General features: G+C 42.9%; 1 protein-coding gene across 1 annotated transcript in view; it reads right to left on the bottom strand.

The window, feature by feature from the left end:
- The window catches only part of nudcd1 (NudC domain containing 1), a 41,800-nt gene that overhangs the window by 12,386 nt on the left and 4,371 nt on the right, over positions 1-25,043 (bottom strand). The window contains exons 4-8 of the mRNA XM_056298685.1: positions 20,939-21,122; positions 17,741-17,929; positions 12,538-12,745; positions 7,059-7,203; positions 2,727-2,852 (exon numbers count right to left, since the gene is read on the bottom strand). Coding sequence (XP_056154660.1) covers positions 2,727-2,852; positions 7,059-7,203; positions 12,538-12,745; positions 17,741-17,929; positions 20,939-21,122 — 852 coding nt within the window. The remainder of the gene's footprint in view (positions 1-2,726; positions 2,853-7,058; positions 7,204-12,537; positions 12,746-17,740; positions 17,930-20,938; positions 21,123-25,043) is intronic.

Below are 25,043 nucleotides of genomic sequence, written 5' to 3'. Positions count from 1 at the left end.
TGTAGAGCCTTTCATCAGGCCGGGGCAGGTATATTGTACCATATATTTAAAGGCCGTTTTATAAGTCTGTCTTCATGCAATTGGAAGGAAGATTTATTTTACGTGATGAAGAATTTTTGGTCAAATTGTACAGGAAGGAGAGCATCGATGGCAGATATTGACTAATGTCACGTCAGGCAAATGCCCATTTCAAAATGTTCTATCAAAAAAAGCAAATGTTCGGGCATCCGGGTAACGTAGCAGTCTATTCCGTTGTCTACCAACATGGGGATCGCCGGTTCGAATCCCAGCATTACCTCCGGCTTGGTCGGGGGTCCCTACAGACACAATTGACCGTGTCTACAGGTGGGAAGCCGGCTGTGGATATGTGTCCTGGTCGCTGCACTAGCGCCTCCTCTGGTCGATCAGGGCGCCTGTTCAGGGGGGAGGGGGAACTTGGGGGAACAACGTGATCCTCCCATGCGCTACTTCCCGCTGGCAAAACTCCTCACTGTCACGTGAAAAGAAGCAGCCGGCGACTCCACGTGTATCGGAGGAGGCATGTGGTAGTCTGCAGCCCTCCCCGGATCGGCAGAGGGGGTGGAGCAGTGACCGGGATGACTCAGAGAGTGGGGTGATTGGCCAGGTACAATTGGGGAGAAAAAGGGGGGGAAATCCCCCCCCAAAAAGAAAATGTTCAATTCATATTACAAATGGGAAGTCTAAGTATCATAATTTTTTCAATTACCTACAGTTCTATGGTTTTATAATGTGATTCCATTATGTGCTATTTTATTTGTGTAGGCATCATTCTTGATATGGTGTATAGCTCATTATTTGAGGGAAAACATTTTAAACGTAATCTAAGCAAAAATAACCTTGAGCATTATGAAAGCAGGAAAACAGACATTGTGATGTATCATTTAAATCTTCAAAATCTTGACTTTTTTTTTACACCTATTTATTTTGAGATTGCATTAAACCCATACATCTAAAAGAAAGAAGGAAGATTGTGAATGTCCAAGCAATGGTTCACCGAAGAGCACCTAAAGACTGCAGGGTCAACCTTGAGATATGAAGGTCACCAAGCTTGAATTTCCCTGGAGGGAAAACTGAGGTGTTAAAAGTGTACGAAACAACCTTTCACCCACCTCAATAACTGACATCCATAAGACCTTCAGGAGGGCACTAAACCCCCAAGCACTCTCGTGAAGATGGTTGGTGGGCAAAACTGTGGTTGTACTGAATGAAATTCTCCCTCCTTCTGCAACGCCTTGTCTGAATGTGTCTCATCCACCTTGTCTGGTGCGGCAAGGGTTCAAAATGATCACAGGAACACTTTCAATCCTTAAATTAAATTCTAGGGTGCGTATCAGTTTATGAACAGTCAATCTCCATTATTTGCTACCTTGAGTAAAATAATACTGACAGACTTGTGCCACAACCTAGAATGCTATGACCCAGATAACATTCCCATTTTTGTAGTGTTGACCTGATTTTCCCTGTTTGCAATTATCAACGCTGAAGATCAAATTAAAACCTTGACCATTGTTGGAAGCTTCTGTCTATATGATCTTAAAAGACTTTGCTGCTGATAACTGTTGAATGTTTTACCAGTTAAATATTACTTTCAGGGCGTCCGGGTAGCGTAGCGTTCTATTCCGTTGCCTACCAACACGGGGAAGGCGGTTCAAATCCTCATGTTACCATTGGATTGGTCGGGCGTCCCTACAGAAACAATTGGCTGTGTCTGCGGGTGGGAAGCCGGATGTGGGTATGTGTCTTGGTCGCTGCACTAGCGCCTCCTCTGGTCGGTCGGGCCACCTGTTCGGGGGGGGGGGGGACTGGGGGGAATAGCGTGATCCTCCCACGCGCTATGTCCCCCTGGCGAAACTCCTCACTGTCAGGTGAAAAGAAGCGGCTGGTGACTCCACATGTATCGGAGGAGGCATGTGGAGTCGCCAGCCTGGATTGGCAGAGGGGGTGGAGCAGCGACCAGGACGGCTTGGAAAATAGATTAATTGGCCAAGTACAATTGGGGAGAAAAGGGGGGGGGGTTACTTTCAAAGCTTGCACTGGATTGCAATGGATAAATCAAGACTTTTGCTCATGAAGCCAAAGCTTTGTAAGCCAAAGCTTTCTCTGAAATTGAGATTGACATCTCAGGAGATGTATTCTTTTGCCAAACTTTGGCAGGCTGCTGTGTGTTATAATAGAAACATATTCAATAATAGGAATTTTTACTTTTATTAAATATAAGCCTGGCATTATTCACATGCAAATAGGATAAACTGACTGCAGAAGTTTAGCAGTGCAGCCTTGCGACTAGGTAGGGCCAGTCAAAGTGCCCTTGAGCAAGGCAATAAACCCCCACCTGACTGGAAGTCGCTCTGGATGAGAGCTTCAGCCAGATGACCACAATGCAAATGATGTGAAATGTAAATCAGCACGACCTTTCCTGGGCTATGATAATGAGGAGGGTGAGCATGTTGCGGCTCTGTAGAGCTCTTTAGTCAAGTAGGCCACAAAAAAGGGCAAAGGCACACACAAGGAGTACGTGAGGATATCATCAGCATGTACTCTCGTAATCTGTGCGTGCACATTCGGTGGCCAACTGGGTACTTGAGGAGTGTGGCAGATGATGAGAGCCACCAGTATGGCTGTAAAACGATTCCTGTAGGGGCTCAGTGTTGTAATATTGGAGAACAAAGATGTTTATCAGTCGGGGGGAGAGGCATTCTACTTACCACCTGAGTGGGCTTCAGTGATTCTCCATCAAAGTGTGTGAGGCTGGAACTGTCTTCTGGGAAACCATCACAGTCCTCCAGTTCCTGGGAGTTGCAAGGGGGCTTGTCCTTATCAATGTTAGCATTCTGGGCACAGAGGAGGAAGTGGGGGATAGGCAGATTGCAGAATTGTAATTACAACATCATGTTTGATTGAGATGTGTCTCTGAAGACCTGATTTAATGACATATTGATGTCCAATATGGCAGCTATGCCTACCCCTACTCTCCCTTACCATCTCGTATAAGTGGACTATGCTTGAGTGTTCCCAGACAACGATGAATTCCAATCATTTGTATATCCATTAGTTCTGTTGAAATTAACGCATTCATTTTTGCGGTTAATTTGAAATATTTAATGTGTTAAAAAAAATAACGCCATTACTAAAGATGGGTTTTGTTTTACTTCCAGTGGTGGCTGAGTGAGGCTGTTTCACAGGGATATCGGGGGATTCAGCTGTGCGCTCTCCCTCCTGCTTGTCAGTGCATGGTGAGCTGTCTTTTTCCCTACTCTGCTCCTCGCTCATAACCTTTGTCTCCACTTTCTCACAACAGTAGGCTTTATTTGTTCCTAGCCCTCATCTCCTCATGGAGAATATAAGATATTCTACTATTAGATAAATACATACATAAATAAATAAATACATAAACAAATAGGAAGAAGAAAGGAAGAAGAAGTGGAGTTGGTCCCCAGGTGCTACAGCTGCCCACTCTTCCTATACAATAGGATGGGTTAAATACAGAGAACAAATACATTGTAAAAACACAATTCGTTGCAAGAATATGTCGGATAAAGTGGCTTTCATTCAGCTTTCATGCTGTGCCATTGGGGCACAGGACACGTATGGTGTTCTGTGATGCGCCATTATGAACACGTAATGAACGTTGCGAATTCACGGCACATTAGATTCAATTGGTACTTGAACATAGAACACATTCTTTGTTGTTAATTATCATTTATATTTGTGCATACAAGACATTATTGCCTTCTAAGCTGATATCTAATTTTAATGGCTTTGATGGTTTTGAAATTCAACTGGTACTTTAACATACAGGCCTGGGTTTTGTTATTATTTCTGTTAGTGCACATACGAAATATGCCTTTCAAGCTGACAGTAAATTTTGATGGCCTTGATGGTTTTATTGGAAATCTGTAGTTCACAGTAGAGAATCTGTGCTCACAAGTTAAAAAGATGCTATCAAACATTAGTATTTGAATTTAAATATACTTCCTTTGTGTTGATTCTACATTAATTTTGTGATTTTATATTTAAATATCCATTATTATTTTTATTATTTTATATTTATATTATGAATATATTATATTATTGTGATGGACTGGCGGCCTGTCCAGGGTGTCTCCCCGCCTGCCACCCAATGACTGCTGGGATAGGCTCCCGCATCCCCGCGATCCCGATTGGGATAAGCGGCTTGGATAATGGATGAATAATTACTAGCTTCAGTCTTAAGAGAAAAAAAGTGATTAATCGCAATTAATCACAGCAAATTGTGCGATTAATTAGTTAATTTTTCTTAATCGACCAACAGCCCTAATAACTAGATTGGAAGATCAAGAAATACCACCTCTTCTTTTGGTTTGTTCCCTGTTTTTCAGGGGTCGCCACAGTGGACTTTATAATTTCCACTGGTACCATGTGAGGGCACAGCATCAATGGCAGTCAGTGTTAACTTGGTCCTAAACCGTTCCGGTATGGTCTTGTCAATGCGCATACTGATTTGGCAAAAGTTTACGTCTGATGCCCTTCCTGACACAACCACTAACCCTATGGACGGAGGCACAGGTAAAGCGCTGGATGCCATCCCAGTATTCATGGACTTGCGCCCATGCCTGCTGCAGTTGGAAGATCCAGAACTAATATGAGCAAATACCTGTATATTTGTGTGACCAAGATTTTCAGTTAGTGCATCTTGGCGGGATTGATGGATTTTAAGTCTCATAACCACACACACATAATCACAGCTAGAGATGCTGTGAATCTTTTCAATTATAAAAAGTCTTAATTTGGACAGGGGGCCTCAAGTGGTCCGAGATAATACTAAGGGTGAGGGTGATGGGCAAGAAGAAGTGGCTAAAAATAAAGTTGCCCAGAGACGGACTCTGGAGACCAGCATGATGATCTCATCTGGTGTGTGCAGTGGAGGAGGAGAGGTCTCCAAGCAGCTGAAGAGTTTAGAGCTGGAGTGACCGACAGAAGATGAGGCCATCAGAGGAAGGAGTGATGTTAGAGAGTAAGTGTGAAGATACACTGGGAGAAGAGAACTGAGAGGAGGAGTTCCAGGGGGCTTATTTATTGACTGCTTTTCACATGACAAATCTGACTATACAAAGTTTGTGCAAGAGACCAAATCCAAGTTTGTCAAAAGTAATCATAAAACCAAATTAGTGGTTGATATTCTCCAATTTTCTATAGCAACACCAGAAATCAATTTCAAAATATAATTACAATTATGAATGGTCAGAATCACTTAAAACTACACTACCGTTCAAAAGTTTGGGATCACCCAAACAATTTTGTGTTTTCCATGAAAAGTCACACTTATTCACCACCATATGTTGTGAAATGAATAGAAAATAGAGTCAAGACATTGACAAGGTTAGAAATAATGATTTGTATTTGAAATAAGATTTTTTTTACATCAAACTTTGCTTTCGTCAAAGAATCCTCCATTTGCAGCAATTACAGCATTGCAGACCTTTGGCATTCTAGCTGTTAATTTGTTGAGGTAATCTGGAGAAATTGCACCCCACGCTTCCAGAAGCAGCTCCCACAAGTTGGATTGGTTGGATGGGCACTTCTTGCGTACCATACGGTCAAGCTGCTCCCACAACAGCTCAATGGGGTTCAGATCTGGTGACTGCGCTGGCCACTCCATTACCGATAGAATACCAGCTGCCTGCTTCTGCTCTAAATAGTTCTTGCACAATTTGGAGGTGTGTTTAGGGTCATTGTCCTGTTGTAGGATGAAATTGGCTCCAATCAAGCGCTGTCCACTGGGTATGGCATGGCGTTGCAAAATGGAGTGATAGCCTTCCTTATTCAGAATCCCTTTTACCCTGTACAAATCTCCCACCTTACCAGCACCAAAGCAACCCCAGACCATCACATTACCTCCACCATGCTTAACAGATGGCGTCAGGCATTCTTCCAGCATCTTTTCATTTGTTCTGCGTCTCACAAACGTTCTTCTTTGTGATCCAAACACCTCAAACTTGGATTCATCCGTCCACAACACTTTTTTCCAGTCTTCCTCTGTCCAATGTCTGTGTTCTTTTGCCCATCTTCATCTTTTTCTTTTATTGGTCAGTCTCAGATATGGCTTTTTCTTTGCCACTCTGCCCTGAAGCCCAGAATCCCGCAGCCGCCTCTTCACTGTAGATGTTGACACTGGTGTTTTGCGGGTACTATTTAATGAAGATGCCAGTTGGGGACCTGTGAGGCGTCTGTTTCTCAAACTAGAGACTCTAATGTACTTATCTTCTTGCTCAGTTGTGCAACGCGGCCTCCCACTTCTTTTTCTACTCTGGTTAGAGCCTGTTTGTGCTGTCCTCTGAAGGGAGTAGTACACACCGGTGTAGGAAATCTTCAATTTCTTAGCAATTTCTCGCATGGAATAGCCTTCATTTCTAAGAACAAGAATAGACTGTCGAGTTTCAGATGAAAGTTCTCTTTTTCTGGCCATTTTGAGCGTTTAATTGACCCCACAAATGTGATGCTCCAGAAACTCAATCTGCTCAAAGGAAGGTCAGTTTTGTAGCTTCTGTAACAAGCTAAACTGTTTTCAGATGTGTGAACATGATTGCACAAGGGTTTTCTAATCATCAATTAGCCTTCTGAGCCAATGAGCAAACACATTGTACCATTAGAACACTGGAGTGATAGTTGCTTGAAATGGGCCTCTATACACCTATGTAGATATTGCACCAAAAACCAGACATTTGCAGCTAGAATAGTCATTTACCACATTAGCAATGTATAGAGTGTATTTCTTTAAAGTTAAGACTAGTTTAAAGTTATCTTCATTGAAAAGTACAGTGCTTTTCCTTCAAAAATATGGACATTTCAATGTGATCCCAAACTTTTGAACGGTAGTGTATATCTTATCTATAGTCCATTTCTTGACTACAAATATGGCTAGTTATTTTATGGCATTAAACAGCATGTGTCAGAAACTTTAATTTTAATGAAGTTTCTGCTGAAAGATTGTTGAAAGATTACACAAGGAATTTAGTGAAGTGAAGTTCAGTGAGAGAGAAACAGAGAGAGAAACTAACCAGGTCTTCAGAGGTAAGGTGGGTCAGCCTGTCATGGATGAGGGCTGCCTGCTCCTCGCTCACTACATATTCCCCTCTCCTGTCCCCCATTACCAGCTCAGGCCACATGGGCCCCTCACTGCGCTTCTGAAGGGTCAATTCCAAGCTATGGAAACACAAAAAACACAATTAGCCAGACAAACACATATCATACAGACACATATTCACACATGTACACACCTGAAAACAAGACGGACACAGAGATAGGGGACACACACACACACACAATGAGAGTTCCAATTAATTAATTTGTATTGCTAAATGCAGCTGCATAGCATGACAGCAAGGGCACTTGTCATTAAGTATGAACAGGCAGGACATTAGCAGAGTAATAAATATATAATAATACTACTGTGTGCCATAGATAATATGGAGGTCTATATTTGGAAAACGGTATGGTGAGATGATGTGAAAGAAAAGCGACAGGTGAGATATTTAATTCATTGCAGACAAAAGGAGAAGAGGAGGAGGGCTCAGCTGTCTAACCACAAAGACCGCTCAGTGAAAATAAAGAGCATTCCCTGATGGTAGGGGAAGATGCTGTCAATACAGACAATAGAAGTTCTTTTTTTCCCCCTGTAAGATATTCATATAAAAAAGAACATCCAAAGTCAGACAGTGCAAACACACACACACACGCAAACCCCATACCCAGCTTCAAGATTCCCATCCAAACTATGCATTGCTAGCTTGTCTGAGAGCAGGATCAAAACTTCCCTTTTTATGTTTTTTGGTTTGGCTGCCATGATGCCCCATAGAAAAGCATTATCGACGCAAACAATTTCAGCAATGTTTCCCTGAAGACATTCACAATGTAAAAGGCCATCTCAATGCAAAAAGCTCAAAATAGCTATATCATTAAAATATGATACCATCTCTAGACATACATGGAGGGGCAGTGTTTAGAGGGAACTCCATACAGGAAAAAGTGAGACTATAACAAGCTGGTGGGGTACTGCTGCTGCCTCACCTGAAACATGTTCTTTTTTTTTTTTTACTGTTGGCAACCCAATTCACTACATTAAATTGGTCAGCCATACTGACTTTTACATAATTCAGCAGAGTACTCAGTACCTGTATGGTCCAAGGGTACCGATTAGTTCCTTGTGACCATGTGATGTGCACACGGGTTGATGAAAACACATCAGCATACATCTGCGTGTTCGCACATGCTGACACAAATGCAAAGGACAAACAAGCAGAGAGAGACAGACACACATGAACAAGATCAAGCTCTCTCACTCGCTCTCTCTCACACACACACACACACACACACACACACACACACACACACACACACACACACACACACAATATTCTTCTCTAACTCAGTCTTCCATTCAGTCTTTAATACACAACCCCCCCCCCCCACACACACACAATATTCTTCTCTAACTCAGTCCTCCATTCAGTCTTTAATACACAACCCACACACACACCCACCCACACACACACACACACACACGAGTAGGAGCTTTTCACTATCCAAATGGATCACAGATTGTGAAGACCGGCAGTAAGAAATGTTTTCACTGTGAATGGAGCATCACAGGATTAGTCTGAAAAGAGCAGGAAGTGGGAAGATGGAGAGTGCACACATTGAGAGACAGGAGGTCTTCTGATGAGGCCAAATTCATATGTGAATGGATTAAAAGCTTTATTTTCAGTTCACCTACATGGTGGCATCATGCTTGTCAGCCATCATAAGGCTGGCTTTAAATCAGAGTGGTCCCATCTATATAACAGTTTTAGTATGCATTAGGATGTATACTGATGCTGCTGATAGTTGCTAAGTCCTATGAATGACCCCCAACTCAGAAATAACTGAGCTCTTTCATACATCCCTCTCCATTGTCTGTGAATGTTCTCATTCATCCAGGTCATGGTTATCCAAAGGAGTTGAATCAAGTGCAACTGGACTATATATACCAAGTCCAGTTGCACTTGATTCAACTCCTTTGGATAATCCCTCTCCATTCCTGGGGAGGTGGATGAATACATTACATTTCAAGTGATATTTCATTCCAAAATGCGCTAAAATCCTTTTTTTCAGGTCAGCTCTAAGATCCTAAAGTTGTAAGAGAAGTTTGGTTTCAAGGATCTGTTCTCAAACAATGGAATCCAACTGAAAGTGGAGAAAAAAGGAAAACCAAAAACCCCCAGAAAATGCATCTGGAAACAGCGCCCCATGGTGAAAGCTATAGTTTGTGGTTCTCTTTCATAGCATTCGTTTCATGTCTCATTATGGGAAGACCACATGTGTGCTCTCAACAGAAGCCTTTATTACATTATGCCAGCCAATTGGCTGGCTGGCCTGCAGACTTGGTGGTGGAATGAAGAAGTACAGCAACGTACACCGAGGAAGAGGTTGGCTAAGAAGAAGTGGGATAGTCAGAGAGATGAAAGTAGACAGGAGTACAAGGAGATGCAGCCTAAGGCAAAGGAAAAAGTGTATGGTGAGTTGTATGAGAGGTTGGACACTAAGGAAGGAGAAAAAGACTTGTACCGATTGGACGTTAAGAAAGCAAGCAAACGACGAAGACATGAGGCCACACACAGGAGGCACTTCTCATTTTTCATCTTCATCTCACCTGAACATTTCTAGAAGCTAATATTTTCACAACGCCAGTGACAGTTGCAACTTTTTAATCAGACGTAGTCTCGATTAGAAGTAGCTATATTACGACAGCGTCTGTAGTGAGCGAGAATTGAGTGAAAATGGTAAGCAAACGCTGCTTTGTTTACGGTTTGTATAGCCACAGTCCTGGGTCTTCCGGTTTCAAATTCTGAATGACGAATACAGACTACAGCCACCTGCTGGTATGGAGAGTTATTTCCTCTCACGCAGGCGCAGAACGTACAAGCTAGTTGAACATTGGCTGTAGTCTTTGCGGTGTGTTCGAGTGCTACCTTTTGGCCCAGATGCAGGCGACATGAGGCGACGCAACAGTCGGCCTTCATCGCCGCTAGTTCTCTGATGTCGGTTTGGTGTGTCTGGGCCCTAACACACGTCAGGCCAGGACTCCGCAGTCTACACCCATCTACAGGCCAGTGGCCACTCTTTCAGGGATGAGGATGTATACATCCTTGATAGTGTGTACCCAAAGTTAAAAAGAAGTCAGCTGGTGGCAGGGCCTTTTCCGATCGGGCTCCATTGTTGTGGAATAACCTGCCTGCTGTCGTCAGACAATTAGAGTCTGTTGAGTCCTTTAAATCCAAACTTAAAACTCATCTTTTTGCCTTAGCTTACAATTAGTTGCCTTTAAGTTGAGTGCTTCACAATCTGTACTGGATGGCGGGTTGGTTTTCGGTCTCAAAGATTTACCAACCACTGTTCTGCCGACGAGATTATCGAGTATAGATTACAGAGTATAGATTATGACTAATTGATGACTTAATTGATTATGGCTAATGACTATTGCAAACTGTTCTCTTCTCTAACATGTCTTTTCTCTCTCTCTGAATGATGTCTTCTCCTTTCTCTTTTTCTGTGTTTGAATGGTGTCATGTGAGTCTCTCTTGCGTGCATGTGCAGTCGGTTCTCCTCCCAGGTCTCTGTGGTGATGGTGGTCGCTTTTTGGATGCTGCCTGTCCTTCCTCTCCTCACATAAGTTTTTTTTTTTTTTACACGATGATGCTGGTCGCGTGGCTTGGGTCCTGGATTGTTCTGTTGGCATGTGGACACTGTTTGGCATCCTGTGCATCATGTTCTTCATAAATTGTATGTCCATTATAATTCTGCTATCCTCTTTCAATGTTGTATTATGTAAATTGCGTGAACACAACATCCATTTCACGCTGTCCGTCTTGGGAGAGAGATCCCTCCTCTGTTGCTCTCCCTGAGGTTTCTTCCTATTTTTTCTCCCTATTAAAGGTTTTTTTTAAGGGAGTTGTTCCTTATCCGATGAGAGGGTCTAAGGACAGGATGTTGTGTTGCTGTTAAGCCCACTGAGGCAAATTTGTAATTTGTGATATTGGGCTATACAAATAAAATTGATTTGATTTGATAGGGAGGAACGATGGTTTGAACAAGGAGTCAAAGAGGCCATCTATTTAAGAGGGAATGACCATCCCTGAACCGATGGAGGGGCCTAAGAGTACATCTGTCGTCATCTTACAATTCTGTGATTGCAACTATTCCCCAATCCTCTGTGACTAGTACACATGGCCATCGAAACTCTAGGTAATGGTCACACCCATATTTGCATATGAAACTGGTTGTTAGTTTCGGTCGTAATACATCGGTTGCATCTTAAAATGCTGTGATTGCAACATTCCCTCATCCTCTGTGAATAGTACACATGGCCTTTGAAACTCTAGTTATTGGTCACACCCATATTTGCATATGAAACTGGTTAATGGTTTTGGCCGTAGGCAACTGTATTGTACTGTGTTGTTTATAAGGGGTGGGGATGCCTGCAGTAAGTTTAAACTGAAGATGTCACTTAGTTGAGTGATGAAACGTATCTGTCAATAAACTTTGTATTTAGACGAACTGATTCAACCTTCCTTGATTTTCTTACCTGGATTATTGAGCATACATCAAGATGCTCAGTCTCCCATGTTTTTCTCTCAACACAATCAGACAACTGATTGTTGGCATGCAAGTGGCCCCGTGTTCTACTTTGTTTTTCCTCCAGTCACTCTAATATCTCCAACTCTGGTGAAAGTCCATGAGGAAGTCCTATCTCTACTTTTGATAGCCCCGCATTGGACAGGGAGCATTGGTTGGAGGACATAACTCAACTCCTTTGCAGTGAACTGGTCCCACTGCCCCTCCGCAGAGGCCTGTCGTCTCAGGCGCGGGGAGAAATATTCAACCCTTACCCAGAGACTGTCTCTTTGGGTTTGGCCCCTGAGAAGTCTAACATGAAAGATGGTGAGTATCCCTCAGAATGTTATTGATACTATCCAAAGCACCAGAGTCCCGTCCACTAGGTCACTCTATGACTGCAAGTGGTGAGTATTTGAAGAGTGAGAGGCATAGAGACACAACACTATGTTATAGAAGGGAACTTTAGGTTATTTACATAACCCAAGTTCTCTAAGTAACATGAGTGAATGTCTTACCAAACCACCCTCCTTGCTGCTGTGAAGTAAGGAAGCGGTGGGTTCATTTTTTTTTTTGGATAGTGAATGACGGTATGTCAACTCTTAATACAGGGGGAGGGCTGGTGGCCTCCTATGGCATATGCATCATCAAGGCTAAAGGCTTGTGTAATGTAATAAAGGCTTCTTTTGAGGGCACGCAAGGGGCGTTATCATAGCGAGACACTCACTCATGCTACTTAGAGAACCGGGGTTATGTAAATAACCTAAAGTTCACTGTTCACAGAAATCATTTAGTGGCAATCTTGTTGGAAAGAGACATGGCTGGGGTGTGACATCTACGGTCACTTTTCTATCTCACACTCAAATCCAAGAACCATGGGCCACTGACCTTTTGTCATCTTTGATGATCCAGGCACTGGCCTCTGGCTCCACGGGAGCATGCAAATTCCCCTTCAGCAAGGCGGCGAAGCCCTGTACCCCCAAGCTCACAGTATCTGCTGTCAACCTAAACCGCACCTCATCTTTGGTGATGCCCTCTGGCATACGCACAGATACCGTGACATCCTCCGCTGTCTGCTGCCAGAAGTAAATGGGATCTAGATTAAAACAGGGAAAATAAAATGAGTGTACAGCAGAAGCATTAATGGTATTCTTGTTTTATAGTGGCCCATCTGTTACAGAGTCAAGCATAAAACATCAAATACAATGTGTGGATTACTGCAGAACGTTGTATAAAATGGGAGATGGACTAATATTGAACGGCATTTTTTGGGCAGTTTGTGAGCTTTTTAAGGCCTACTTCATAATAAGGTAACTAAATCAACTCTCCTGCAGTGGTTTTGCAACAACTGCATTTTTAAAGCCATTTCAGAATCTGAAATAAGATGTGAATGCTTGATCAGGGAGCATTGAGGTAGGTAGCAATAAATATTGTAATTAGTATACTGTGAGTAACAACCCCCCCACCCCCCAACCGTCCTTTCTCCACCAGCTAACAGGCAATTCTTTGAAACTGATTGCCAAAACCGGCTACAAACAAAGCAGTAACAGCAACGTTCTGTGTAATTTATTAAAAGGATAATGGCCAAAGCATGGCCACACAGCGTGATGAATTAAAGTTAAACACAGACTGACATGTTTTGCAATTATAGGCCCTGCCTCTTAATGAACCCAATTATTCCAGGCATTGGCCTCTGACCATCTCCTCTATTGGAATATGTACAACCGGCAGGCCAAGTGTGTCCCTCAGTCCAACCAGAACAAACAACAGCTGCTCGGTAAACTGACATTGGCGAGCAGGTACATTCATTCTGCATTCCGCCACAAATTTGATCACGGGACAGTTTTGCAGTCTCATTGAGTGTCAAACATGCTACTTGGGGTGATATCTACTAATTACATTTTAATAAACAAGACAGAAAGGTTGTTTGATGTTTCTTCTGTTTAGTGATGGATATTTCAAGAATATCACCCTTTTGAAACTTTGCCTGATCAGAAGGGGCATGAAAGGGCCCTGTTCATCTGGAGATGATTCAAAGGGATTGTTTTTTTAAATGTTCCCCCTTTTTCTCCCCAGTTGTATCTGGCCAATTATCCCACTCTTCCGAGCTGTCCCGGTTGCTGCTCCACCACCTCTGCCAATCCGGGGAGGACTGCAGACTTGATGACTACCAAATGCCTCCTCCAATACGTGTGGAGTTGCCAGCTGCTTCTTTTCACCTGACAGTGAGGAGTTTCGCCAGAGGGACATAGCATGTGGGAGGATCACACTATTCGCCCCAGTTCCCCCTCCCCCCGAACAGGCTCACCGGCTGACCAGAGGAGGCGCTACTGCAGCGACCAGGACACATACCCACATCCGGCTTCCCGCCCACAGACACGGCCAATTGTGTCTGTAGGGATGCCCAACCAAGCCAGAGGTAACACGGGGATTCGAACTGGTGATCTCTGTATAGGTAGGCAACGGTACAGACCGCCATGCCAAATAAAGGGTAACAAAGGGATCGGCAGAGGGATTGTATTTTTGATACATTTCTTAATACTAGCTTTATATTTCCAACTTCAATGCATGCCTTCGGTGAGAGCCTCAGATGATCCGCTATGCCGCTGCCCGACACCGCTATGCCACTTCCCGACACCTGAACAGAACAGTGACTCTACATTTAGCTTGCACAGGCTGCAAGAATAGAGCAAGACGTTTGAATTCATCTGAATGGGTTACTTAAAATTCAGGTCCCCATTCAGTCTGTCTGGACACCGAAAGCAGTGAACTGTTTAATTAAGGGAGGCACAAATCTCTAAAAGCATGGATTTACTTGCTACATGTGTGGTATTCCTGACAAAGGCATGTGGCAAAATGCACTGGGTTTTATGCATTCAAGTCTGTTTTTTATCTTCCACCCAGATGTGCAAGATTTATTTTTCTTTTGCTACTCCTTCCTTGCACCTTGTTGGTTTAAAGCAAAGTACCGCCAGAATTCCTGCTGCATGTGTGCAGCTGCAATACATCAAATACTGTAGCGCTGATTTGTTTGTGTAATTTTAATATGAAAAACTGCAGCGATGACCAAAAAGGAACATCACTGGGGCATGAACGTTAATTCAGCCTTCTTATATTCCTTCAGGCTTTCTTTTGGACAATACAACGGGAAGATTAAACAGAAAAAAAAAAAGACCAGAATGACACACGGACACGTTGCAGGTTGGCTGCCTTCCCCAGGATGCCTTGGCTTTTAGATGTTCCAAGAAGAGAAAGGGTTTCAATATGAAGCCAGAGTCTGGAGGCCTTTTCTTACCTACTATGATAACCTAACCCAAATAATGGACTGGGATAGTTCATAACCTAGTCATTTCTTGGTTGGCGCAGAACTGTAGCAGTCTAATTAAGAATTAGTTTAAAAATTAGTGTATTTTTTTTTATTAATAATTTTTTTTCTTCCTTGTCTGTGTTAACGTAAATGAGGTCTTTGTATATCTGTCGTATATTTATTTGTACTTGATGTCATTTTGGATGATGTTGGGGGGGGGGGGGGTTGGACACATGTTAGGGAGCAGGAGAGGGATGGAAAGAATACTGGATTTATTTCATATGTTGATTCTGTGATTTGTAAAATGCAAACTCCAATAAATATAAGTTTGAAAAAAAGTTTCCCTCCCTAGGTGGTAATTAGTCTCCTACTTCCCCTCTTTTCTCCATCTCTGCACCCATTAAGACCATCTCTCTCTCCCTCCCCCCTCCAGCTGATGTGACCGACAAGACCATGCCCACTTAAACCCCCCTGATCTAAATCCTCACCCACCATTGACACATCTCTGTCAATATCGCCGTCCTCTTGACACGTAATGCTCTTCCATTACAGAAGAAGACACACAGAGTCCTGACAAAAGGATTGGGCACAAAACTGCTGTTATTTTGCCTGAGTATCATCAACACATGCATCTTATCTCAGTTGGACTTCTAGGATCTTTTGAAAAATAAAATGGACAACCATTATCTACTTATTAGGGTTTGTGATGGTGTTTACAAAAAGGAAAACGTTCTGAAAGTTTGATTAACTGACAAAATATTTGTAATGTGTGCCCCAGGACTGTGAAACCTGTGATTCAAGATAACATATTCCTCTAATATTCCTCTAAATGCCATGGGAAAAAAAGATCTTTAAAAGAGCTTTAGAAGATCTTGAAAAATTTTAAAATTTAAAATTAGACTTCGTTAAATTTAATTAAATTAATTGTAAGTCAGGTGAATTGGCCGTACTAAATTGTCCCTAGGTATGAGAGTCCGCGGTGGTGTAGCGGTCTAAGCATCGGCTTTGCGTCGATGCAGTTGCCCACTGGGGACTGGGGTTCGCGCCCCGGTCTCGTCAGATCCGACTATGCCCGGACTCCATGAAGCAGCAATCATTGGCAACGCTGTCTTCGGGAGGGGGGCGGAGTCGGCTTGTGTTCGTCACGTGAATGCATCTCTGTGTGTGTCGGAAAAACAGTGGTTCGGCCTGGAGTCGCCTTGTCACAAAAGTGGGGAGGCGGTCTCCTTCGAGACTGCCGGCCGGAGAGATGCAGTTGGCGAACGCATGCAGTACGAGGGTGGGTGTTTGAATTAAAATAGGGATCGATTGGCCACTAAATTGGGAGAAAAAAGGGGAAAAATCAGAAATAAATTTATAAATTGTCCCTAGGTATGAATGGGGGTGTGTGTGTGTGTGTGTGTCGGCCCTATGATGGTCTGGCGGCCTGTCCAGGGTGTCTCCCCGCCTGCCGCCCAATGACTGCTGGAATAGGCTCCAGCATCCCCTCAACCCTGAGAGCAGGATAAGCGGTTCAGATAATGGATGGATGGATGAATTAGATTAAATTTTAAAAATTAAAAAATTTTAAAAGATCTTTGAGCCATTACGCTTTTAAGTCCATATTTCAATTTGATCACAAACTTTCAGGATAGGGATTTGGCTGCATGTGAAAGACTGAAAGTAAGCCATTTTGGAATCAGCAGCCCATTATGTAATGAGGACAATAGGGGACTTTAAGAGGAGTGTGAAATTCACCCACCCACATACACACACACACATTGTTTTTCTTCTAATTTCTTACCGATTTGATCTTTTATGTTTTTTTGTATCTATTGTCCTTATAGCCAGTAATTTGGTGTTTCACTGATTGTTCCACCACATTAGCTGAGAACAAAATAAAAAGGATTAATATCCTATGATGCAGGTGGTTTTAATACAATGCTTATACCAACACGTGTCGGTCAGGGTCTAGAAATGCATGTCTTGGAAGTACAGACTATGTACACGTTCACAGCTTCCCCTGTTGTAAAAAGAATCCAGTCTCGCTGGAATAAATTCTGCTTGCAATAGATGTTCTGTTGTTTCTATGACGACAACCCAACTAGTGAGTATGCATCTGACCCCAGGGGCTCTTGAAGGTAATGAATGGAGGGACTGAATGTTCTGAGGAAACACGTGGCTATAACTTCATGTTGAATCCCACTTCAGCCAGACAGTCACACCAAGGAGACGCAAAAGAAAAAACTCTGATTGTATTCGACGATACATCTCTCATGAGGGGAGTCTGTCAGTCTGTCATTTCAACAGATTTATGTTCATTCATTGTCTATCTACTCTGAGGTTTAAAAGAGACAGGTGCCATTGAGAGATTTAAGAAAAATGATGACAGGCCCACGCAGATCATGGGGTAATTGTGATGAAAATCAAAATAAAATCAAAAACCAACTGGATGTTTGCTGCTGTGTCTTTTTGTTAATACGTCTTGTATCAAGACAGGTCAAAATCTTTCCTTCGAACTGATTGCGCCAATGGATTGTACCCAAAGAGACCAAATAGAGTGCTTTAGGATTTTTGGATTCAAATTTAACCAACTTCAAATTTATCAGCCTACAAAAAAAAATGTTTGAATGGAAAATGACCTCTGCATGACAAGTTTCTTGACAAAGTGGATGGCGTAAGAGATTAACTTCCTATCGACAGCCATAATTTTCCTGCAGCGGGTTTGGCAGCTAATGGTAATTTACCACCCAACCAGATGTTCTTACTATGGGCAACCCTCTTCTACATCCACCTTTGACCCACCTGCTGTCTCCACCTCCATGGGTTCGCTAGCAGGCTGCTCCACAGGTTGACCATCCACATGTGTGAGGACAAAGGGTTTCTCTGAGGCCACCATCAGGCCCTTGCCCTGCGGCTCCACTGCTGCGTAGTGAGGCACCGACTTCCCCATCAGGACCCTCCTCTTACTCACTTCGTACTTCTTCTCCTGGCCTGAGGGTGGATGACAAAGGATGAACTTCAACAGCCCTCTACAGTCTACATCTGGGTTAGGGTAAGGGTTATCAGTTTGTCCTCAATGACATTCAAACCACCTTTTAAGAGGGCACTCAGGAGAGTGCAGATCTCTGCCAGGCATACGTATCTAACCTTTTCCAGTGTTCGAACTTGGCAACAAACCCTTTTTTCGCCTACTGGGAGAAGGGAAATACACACACATAGGGACACTTTTTTTTTTGTGTTTTTCCTGCCATTGCGCAGCGCCCGAGTCTATTGAATGGTAAAGATTAATAAAAAAAATGTCTTAATATGTAGCGCTCAAGCTAAAAATTCTACCTAATAAAAATATTTTGCCTGTCAATCTGTGGATGTGCAGCCTCCTTGGTGGACCCTCGCATGAAAGCAACCAAGTCTGACATGAAATGACAGAGATCAGGCTACCATAATTTCAAAGCCCTTATTAAGACTTCAAATGTGTTTAACCGTTGTGGTTTTCATTATATAAAATGATAAAGGTGAATGGCTGCTGTTGGCTGACTTTCATTCATGAAACAACGGTAAGAAAACACAGCTCAGCCATGGGAAATGTTTTATTCTAATTACCAAGATGATTTGCAGCCGTGACTGTAATTAATCCTTGAAACTGTATTTTTATAGCAGAGTTTTAACATTGGAGACTATGGCACTTCCGCATGGTGGCGAGGTGAATAAGGTGAATTATTTTTAGTTCATCCAGTGTTCATCCAGTTCTCCTTTGCTGAGATCAGCAGTGAATGATTGGCTGACTTGCAAAATACGATCGACTTCTTGTTTACTTTCAAGACTCATACCCGAATACATAATGTTTTGGTTTTGACACTGTCACTGCCTGATCTGATTCAACTATAGTTGTGAGTCGCACATGCACACGTGAGCGAACTAGAGTGTGAATGGACAGAGGGAGCAGTGATAGCGAGAACAAACTTCTTTTGAAGGTTTTGAATCACCGCAACCAAGGTTGCTGCAAACCGCAAGGTTGGACGGTTTGGAGACAAAGCAAGAGAGGCAAGATTGAGATGGCTTGGACGTGTGGAGGAGAGATGCTGGGTATACTGGGAGAAGGATGCTGAATATGGAGCTGCCAGGGGAGAGGAAAAGAGGAGGGCCAAAGAGGAGGCTTATGGATGTCATGAGAGAGGACATGCAGGTGGCTGGTGTGACAGAGGAAGATGCAGAGGACAGGAAGAAATGGAAACGGATGATCCGCTGTGGCGACCCCTAACGGGAGCAGCCGAAAATAGCAGTAGTAGTTGTAGTGAATCACTGCAACCACAAGAGGCTCTTCATCCAACACTCATAACTGTGCACAAAAGATTTTAGGCAGTGTTTTATGAGATTAGCTGCGGACATGGACACGCACGCGTGCGCACACACACACACACACACACACACACACACACACACACACACACACACACACAACCAAACGCATAATTCCCTTCAGGCTACTGCCTGGCGGAGATAATAACAATTTGTATTGACTCTGAGCTGTATATCATTGTATAATATTAGGTGTCACTATCACAATTTTATTTTTATCTAAGATATTAACATGTCAAAGGAAAAACCAGACCTTAAAAAAAAATAAAAAAAGAAGTTTGTTTCCAAATGAGATATCTAATTTGTGAAAGAAGACAACTACTGTTGAATGGCAAATGATAATTAATGAATGATAGTAGACAGTTAAAACAATTTACTGCTACCCCTAGTAACGGTACAGAAATAAGGAAGTGAAGCTCAAAAACCACATGGATCATAAAAAAAAATCACTTCAAATATCACTGTTAACTGATTGTTAATTCTTGATATGACAGATTAGAACACTGATTTATTCATATTCAAATATTGATGGAGCCGTTGTTGTTCACATAAATACTTTGTGTGGGTGTAAGGAGAAAAGAATAATACTGATATTATACTGCTCCGAGGGGTGTTAAATGTCAAATTCAATTAGAGAGCCACAGACTCACTCAACAGAAAAAAAATAAAACCTGGCTGAAAAGAGCAGAGTTTTAGCGAAACAAGAATGAAAATCCAGGATGGTTAATTAGCAAAAACAATATCTGGACTTCGTCTACCACTGAGACAATGACAAAAGATCAAGCCGAAGTCAGCTAATATTAAAGGGCTGCTTTTGGAAATCTTATGACCTGAGCCAGGAACCAAAAAGCTGTTGACCATCCTATTTTTCATTCCGTCTCGCCAACCTTTTTTGGTGATTAGTCAGGTGTATTTTTTACTCACTGCAAATGCCAAGACCTTTAATGAAAATTCTCCTTGCCAAAGTTTGCTTCAGGACACACAAATTTGGACAAAATAATTGAACTCATTCAAATGGTTATGTAGGACTATGCAATTTCTCAGCATGCTTTAATTAACAATAATTGATGTAGTCTATTGACGATTAATACTATAATATCCATCCATCCATTATCCAAGCCGCTTATCCCAATCGGGGTCGCGGGATGCTGGAGCCTATCCCAGCAGTCACTGGGCAGCAGGCGAGGAGACACCCTGGACAGGCCGCCAGTCCATCACAGGGCCGACATACACACACACCCACATACACACCTAGGGACAATTTAGTATAGCCGATTCGCCCGACCTACATGTCTTTGGACTGTGGGAGGAAACCGGAGCATCCCGAGGAAACCCACGCAGACAAGGGGAGAACATGCAAACTCCACACAGCGGATGACCTGGGATGACCCCCAAGGTTGGACTACCCCATGGATCGAACACAGGACCTTCTTGACCTTCTTGCTGTGAGGCTACCGCACTAACCACTGCACCACCGTGCCACCCTAATACTATAATAGTAAAAACAAAAACACACTTGAAGGGGAAACTACATCAAAGACATTTTGAAATCTTAATTTGTACCCAACACTTAATTACATGACTGTCTAATTTTGCTGTGCACTCAATTAATAAAAAACACATTATGGCTGGTAAATTGCTCACCCTGTCCTGCAGTATTGGAGACTGTGATCCACTCAAGAGACACAGAGTACCCACTTCCTTTGGTTTCCTCCGAGTCCTTCTGGATTCGAAGGAGCAGGACCTCCATGGTGTGCACCCCAGCCTGAACGTGGGAGAGGCTGTGGAGGATGGTGAACGGCTCCCCCATTGCTTCGTTGAACAGCGGCTAAAGGCACAAAAATTTACAAGTGAGGATGTGTAGCTAAAACAGACAACACAACCAATAAAAGCACTATAGTGTGCATGGTGCGCAGGATGGCCTAGTAGTTAGTGATGCGAAATCATCCCCAAAGGAGGACCAAGCAGGATCCTTGGTGCAGAGTGCACGTCATCCCTCGTACCTGAGGGTCGCCTTGGAGGATTAATGAAGCAAATCAAATCCAAAAAACAAACAAATGTAAGTCAGTTATGGCTACTGATTGACAATGTAGGCATTGAATATGTAATGTTGGAATGATCCCACCAACTACCAGGCATCACTGCTACCTCTATTGAAACATATTTTAGCCGAAAGAACCATTCTGATATGAATCCAGTGGATAAGAGTTAGAAGTCAGTTGAGCAACTAATCTTGAGAGGCCCTCCTCATTTTATTATATTTCTCCTCCTAGCATTGTTCTGTAACACTCTTTTTTAGTTGCCTTGGTTAAGAGCATTGGTTAAATGCCTTACACTGCAATTGTTAAAGAATTTGTGAAGGTCTGGGGGTGTTGTGAAAAGCACTAGGGCAGGGAATCAAGAGGAGGAATACACTGATTACAGTACCTTTTGTTCAGCCAAACAAATGGCAGAGGATTAGAATGGCACTTAACTTCAGCAATGAAAATTATGCACAATGACTTGCCATGCCATGTCATTTTCTAATTGAAAAGAGAGAGAAGAGCATCTAAACTGCATCACTTGCAGAAGACATTTTAATAATAGCCACACCATTAACCATGAGCATCAAGTAAGCATTGCAATAGCCTTTAATGAGCTTTACAAATGTTAAGCTTTCCTGCCAGAAAAATGCAATCTCAATATGGTATTCCTTTATTATAGAAATAAGTGCATTAGAGGCTAAGAGGATAGGCTTGAATTGTGACTGTGCCAATGCATATTGTCTATTAGTTATTTTCAATCTTGGTATCATCTTTAAACGAAACACATCGAGCGGAATTTGCACTCCTGTCTTGGCTCAGACCTAGCCTTGTCACTGCAGGTTTACCTGGTAGCACACTACAGGTAACCCCACACCACTGATACTGCTATTCTACAATAATAAAATGAAAATGCATATTAGTACTCCAACACTGATTCTTGGTGACTGGGCAGATAGAATAAATGCAACAAAACACCTAACATACAGAATGATGATCCACATTTGTAAGTAAAACCAGGTCTCTTGTGATACTGTGATAAAATTTACAAAGACTGCTCTCGTCAATGAGTTCATTGTTCATTACTGTAAGCACACTTCCAGAAGTTGTGTCATTTTTTGATGAGGAAGCACCCTCTGATACTTTGATGCCCATGCTGTCCAGTGCTACTTCAATAGGAATTTAATATGTAAATATTTCATCATATAACACAGTAAACTATTATCTACTAAGTACGTGCCTTCTGCTTTTCTAAATTTAATCTAACACTGTTAACTTACAATGTGAACATTTTAAAACATAATTGTGAGAAAACATCATTTTGTAGCTTCGGGGTGCCTTTTGAGGGCTTTAAATTAATTAACACTAAAACCCAGTCTATACCACAGTGGGTGAGTGTAGAGAGAGAGAAAGAGAGAGGAAGAAAAGCTGCTTTCAAACACAATGCAGTTTGAGCTGCACTTGCTGCTGGGTGAAGCACGGAGGACAGAACAAAACAGGTGGAGTTTTCAAAACCTGTAGGACTTCAAAACTTCTAGCAGGACAAGTTTGTTTTGTTGTTGCCAAAAAAACTAAACTAATGCTTAATTAAGAAACTTTAATTCTCAATTAGGAAACTTTAATAGATCTGTAGAGCTATTGAGGGGGAACATTTCGTAAACCATATAACAAACCTAAGCTGTTTATCATACACTGATGAGCCAAAACATTATGACTACTCACAGGTGAACCAAATAACATTGATCATCTCCAAACAAGGGCACATGTCAAGGTCTGGGTAGATTTGATGGAAAGCATAGTTCATAGAGTAGTCAGTTCTTGTAGTCAGCATGTTGGATGCAGGAGAAATGGGCAGAAGTACAGACCTGAGCAACTTTGACAAGGGCAAAATTGTTATGGCCAGAGGACTGGATCAGAACATCTCTGAAACAGTAAGGCTTGTGGGGTGCTCCCGGTCAGCAGTGGCGAGTACCTACTGACAGTGGTCCAAGGGGGGATAAAGCACAAACCGGTGACGGGGTATCAGGTGCCCAAGACTCATCGATGTGTGAGGGCAATGAAGGCTATCCCGTCTAGTCCAAACTGACAGAGGGTCTAATGTGGCACAAGTCACAGAAAATTTTAATGATGGTTATGGGAGGAATGTGTCACAACACGCATTTCATCGCAACCTGCTGTGTATGGGTCTGTGTAGATGCAGACTAGTCAGAGTGCCCATGATGATCCCTGTCCACTGTCAAAAGTGCTGACAATGGGCACGCGAGCATCGGAACTGGACCTTGGAGCAGTGGAATAAGGTCCGATGAGTCCCATTTTCTTTTAGATCACGTGGATGGCCATGTAATGGTGCACAGTTTACCTGGGGAAGTGATGGCACCAGGATGCACTGTGGGAAGACAACAGGGTGGTGGAGGGTGTGTGATGCTCTGGGCAACGTTATTCCTTGATGGCAGAGGCCTCTTTCAGCAGGATACTGCACCCTGCCACACTGCACACATTGGTCGGGAATAGTTTGAGGAAAATGATGAAGCGTTCAAGGTGTTGCCCTGGCCTCAAAATTCTCCAGCTCTTAATCCCATTGAGCACTACGGGATGTGCTTAACCAACAAGTCCAATCCACGGCAGCTCCAACTTGCAACTTACAGGACTTGAATGATGTGCTACTAATGTTTTGGTGCCAGATACCATATGACACCTTCAGGGGTCTTGTAGAGTCCATGCCTCGAAGTAAGATAGCTAAAATTCGGTCTTTCCTATCCATGGCTGATGCAGACACTCTAATACATGCATTTGTTTCATCTAGACTTGATTACTGTAATGCTCTTTTTTCAGGTCTGCCACATGCTAGTACTAAAAGTCTTCAGATGGTTCAAAATGCTGCAGCTAGAATCCTAACTAAAACTAGAAAATTTGACCATATTACACCAATTTTTGCCTCCCTTCATTGGCTTCCTATCCATGTTAGATCAGATTTCAAGGTGTGTCTGCTGACTTATATAATCCTAAATGGGCTTGCCCCATCTTACCTGTCTAATCTCCTTAAACTGTACATCGGGCGTCTGGGTGGCGTAGCGGTCTATTCCATTGCCTACCAACTCAGGGATCGCCGGTTTGAATCCCCGTGTTACCTCTGGCTTGGTCGGGCATCCCTACAGACACAATTGGCCGTGTCTGTGGGTAGGAAGCCGGATGTGGGTATGTGTCCTGGCTGCTGCACTAGCGTCTCCTCTGGTCGGTCGGGGTGTCTGTTCATGGGGGAGGGAGAACTGGGGGGAATAGCGTAATCCTCCCACGTGCTACATCCCCCTGGTGAAACTCCTCACTGTCAGGTGAAAAGAAGCAGCTGGCGACTCCACATGTATCAGAGGAGGCATGTGGTAGTCTGCAAACCTCCCCGGATTGGCAGAGGGGGTGGAGCAGCGATCGCACAGCTCGGAAGAGTGGGGTAATTGGCCAAGTACAATTGGGGAGAAAAAAAGGGGGGACTGTACATTCCATCTTGAGCTCTCCGCTATCCAAATACAGGGCTCCTGTGTGTATCCAAAGTTAAAAATAAGCCAGCTGGTGGCACAGCCTTTCCCTATCAGGCCTCGTTCTTGTGGAATAACTTGCCCGCTGCCATCAGACAATAAAACTCATCTTTTTGCCTTAACCTACTATTAGTTGCCTTTAAATTGAGTACTTCACCACCTATACTGCATGGTGGTTCAGTTTCTGTCTCAATGAAT

This window comes from Lampris incognitus, chromosome 18 (assembly GCF_029633865.1).
Source record: "Lampris incognitus isolate fLamInc1 chromosome 18, fLamInc1.hap2, whole genome shotgun sequence".
Lineage (NCBI taxonomy): Eukaryota > Metazoa > Chordata > Actinopteri > Lampriformes > Lampridae > Lampris > Lampris incognitus.
This window is presented reverse-complemented; position numbering and strand designations above follow the sequence as displayed.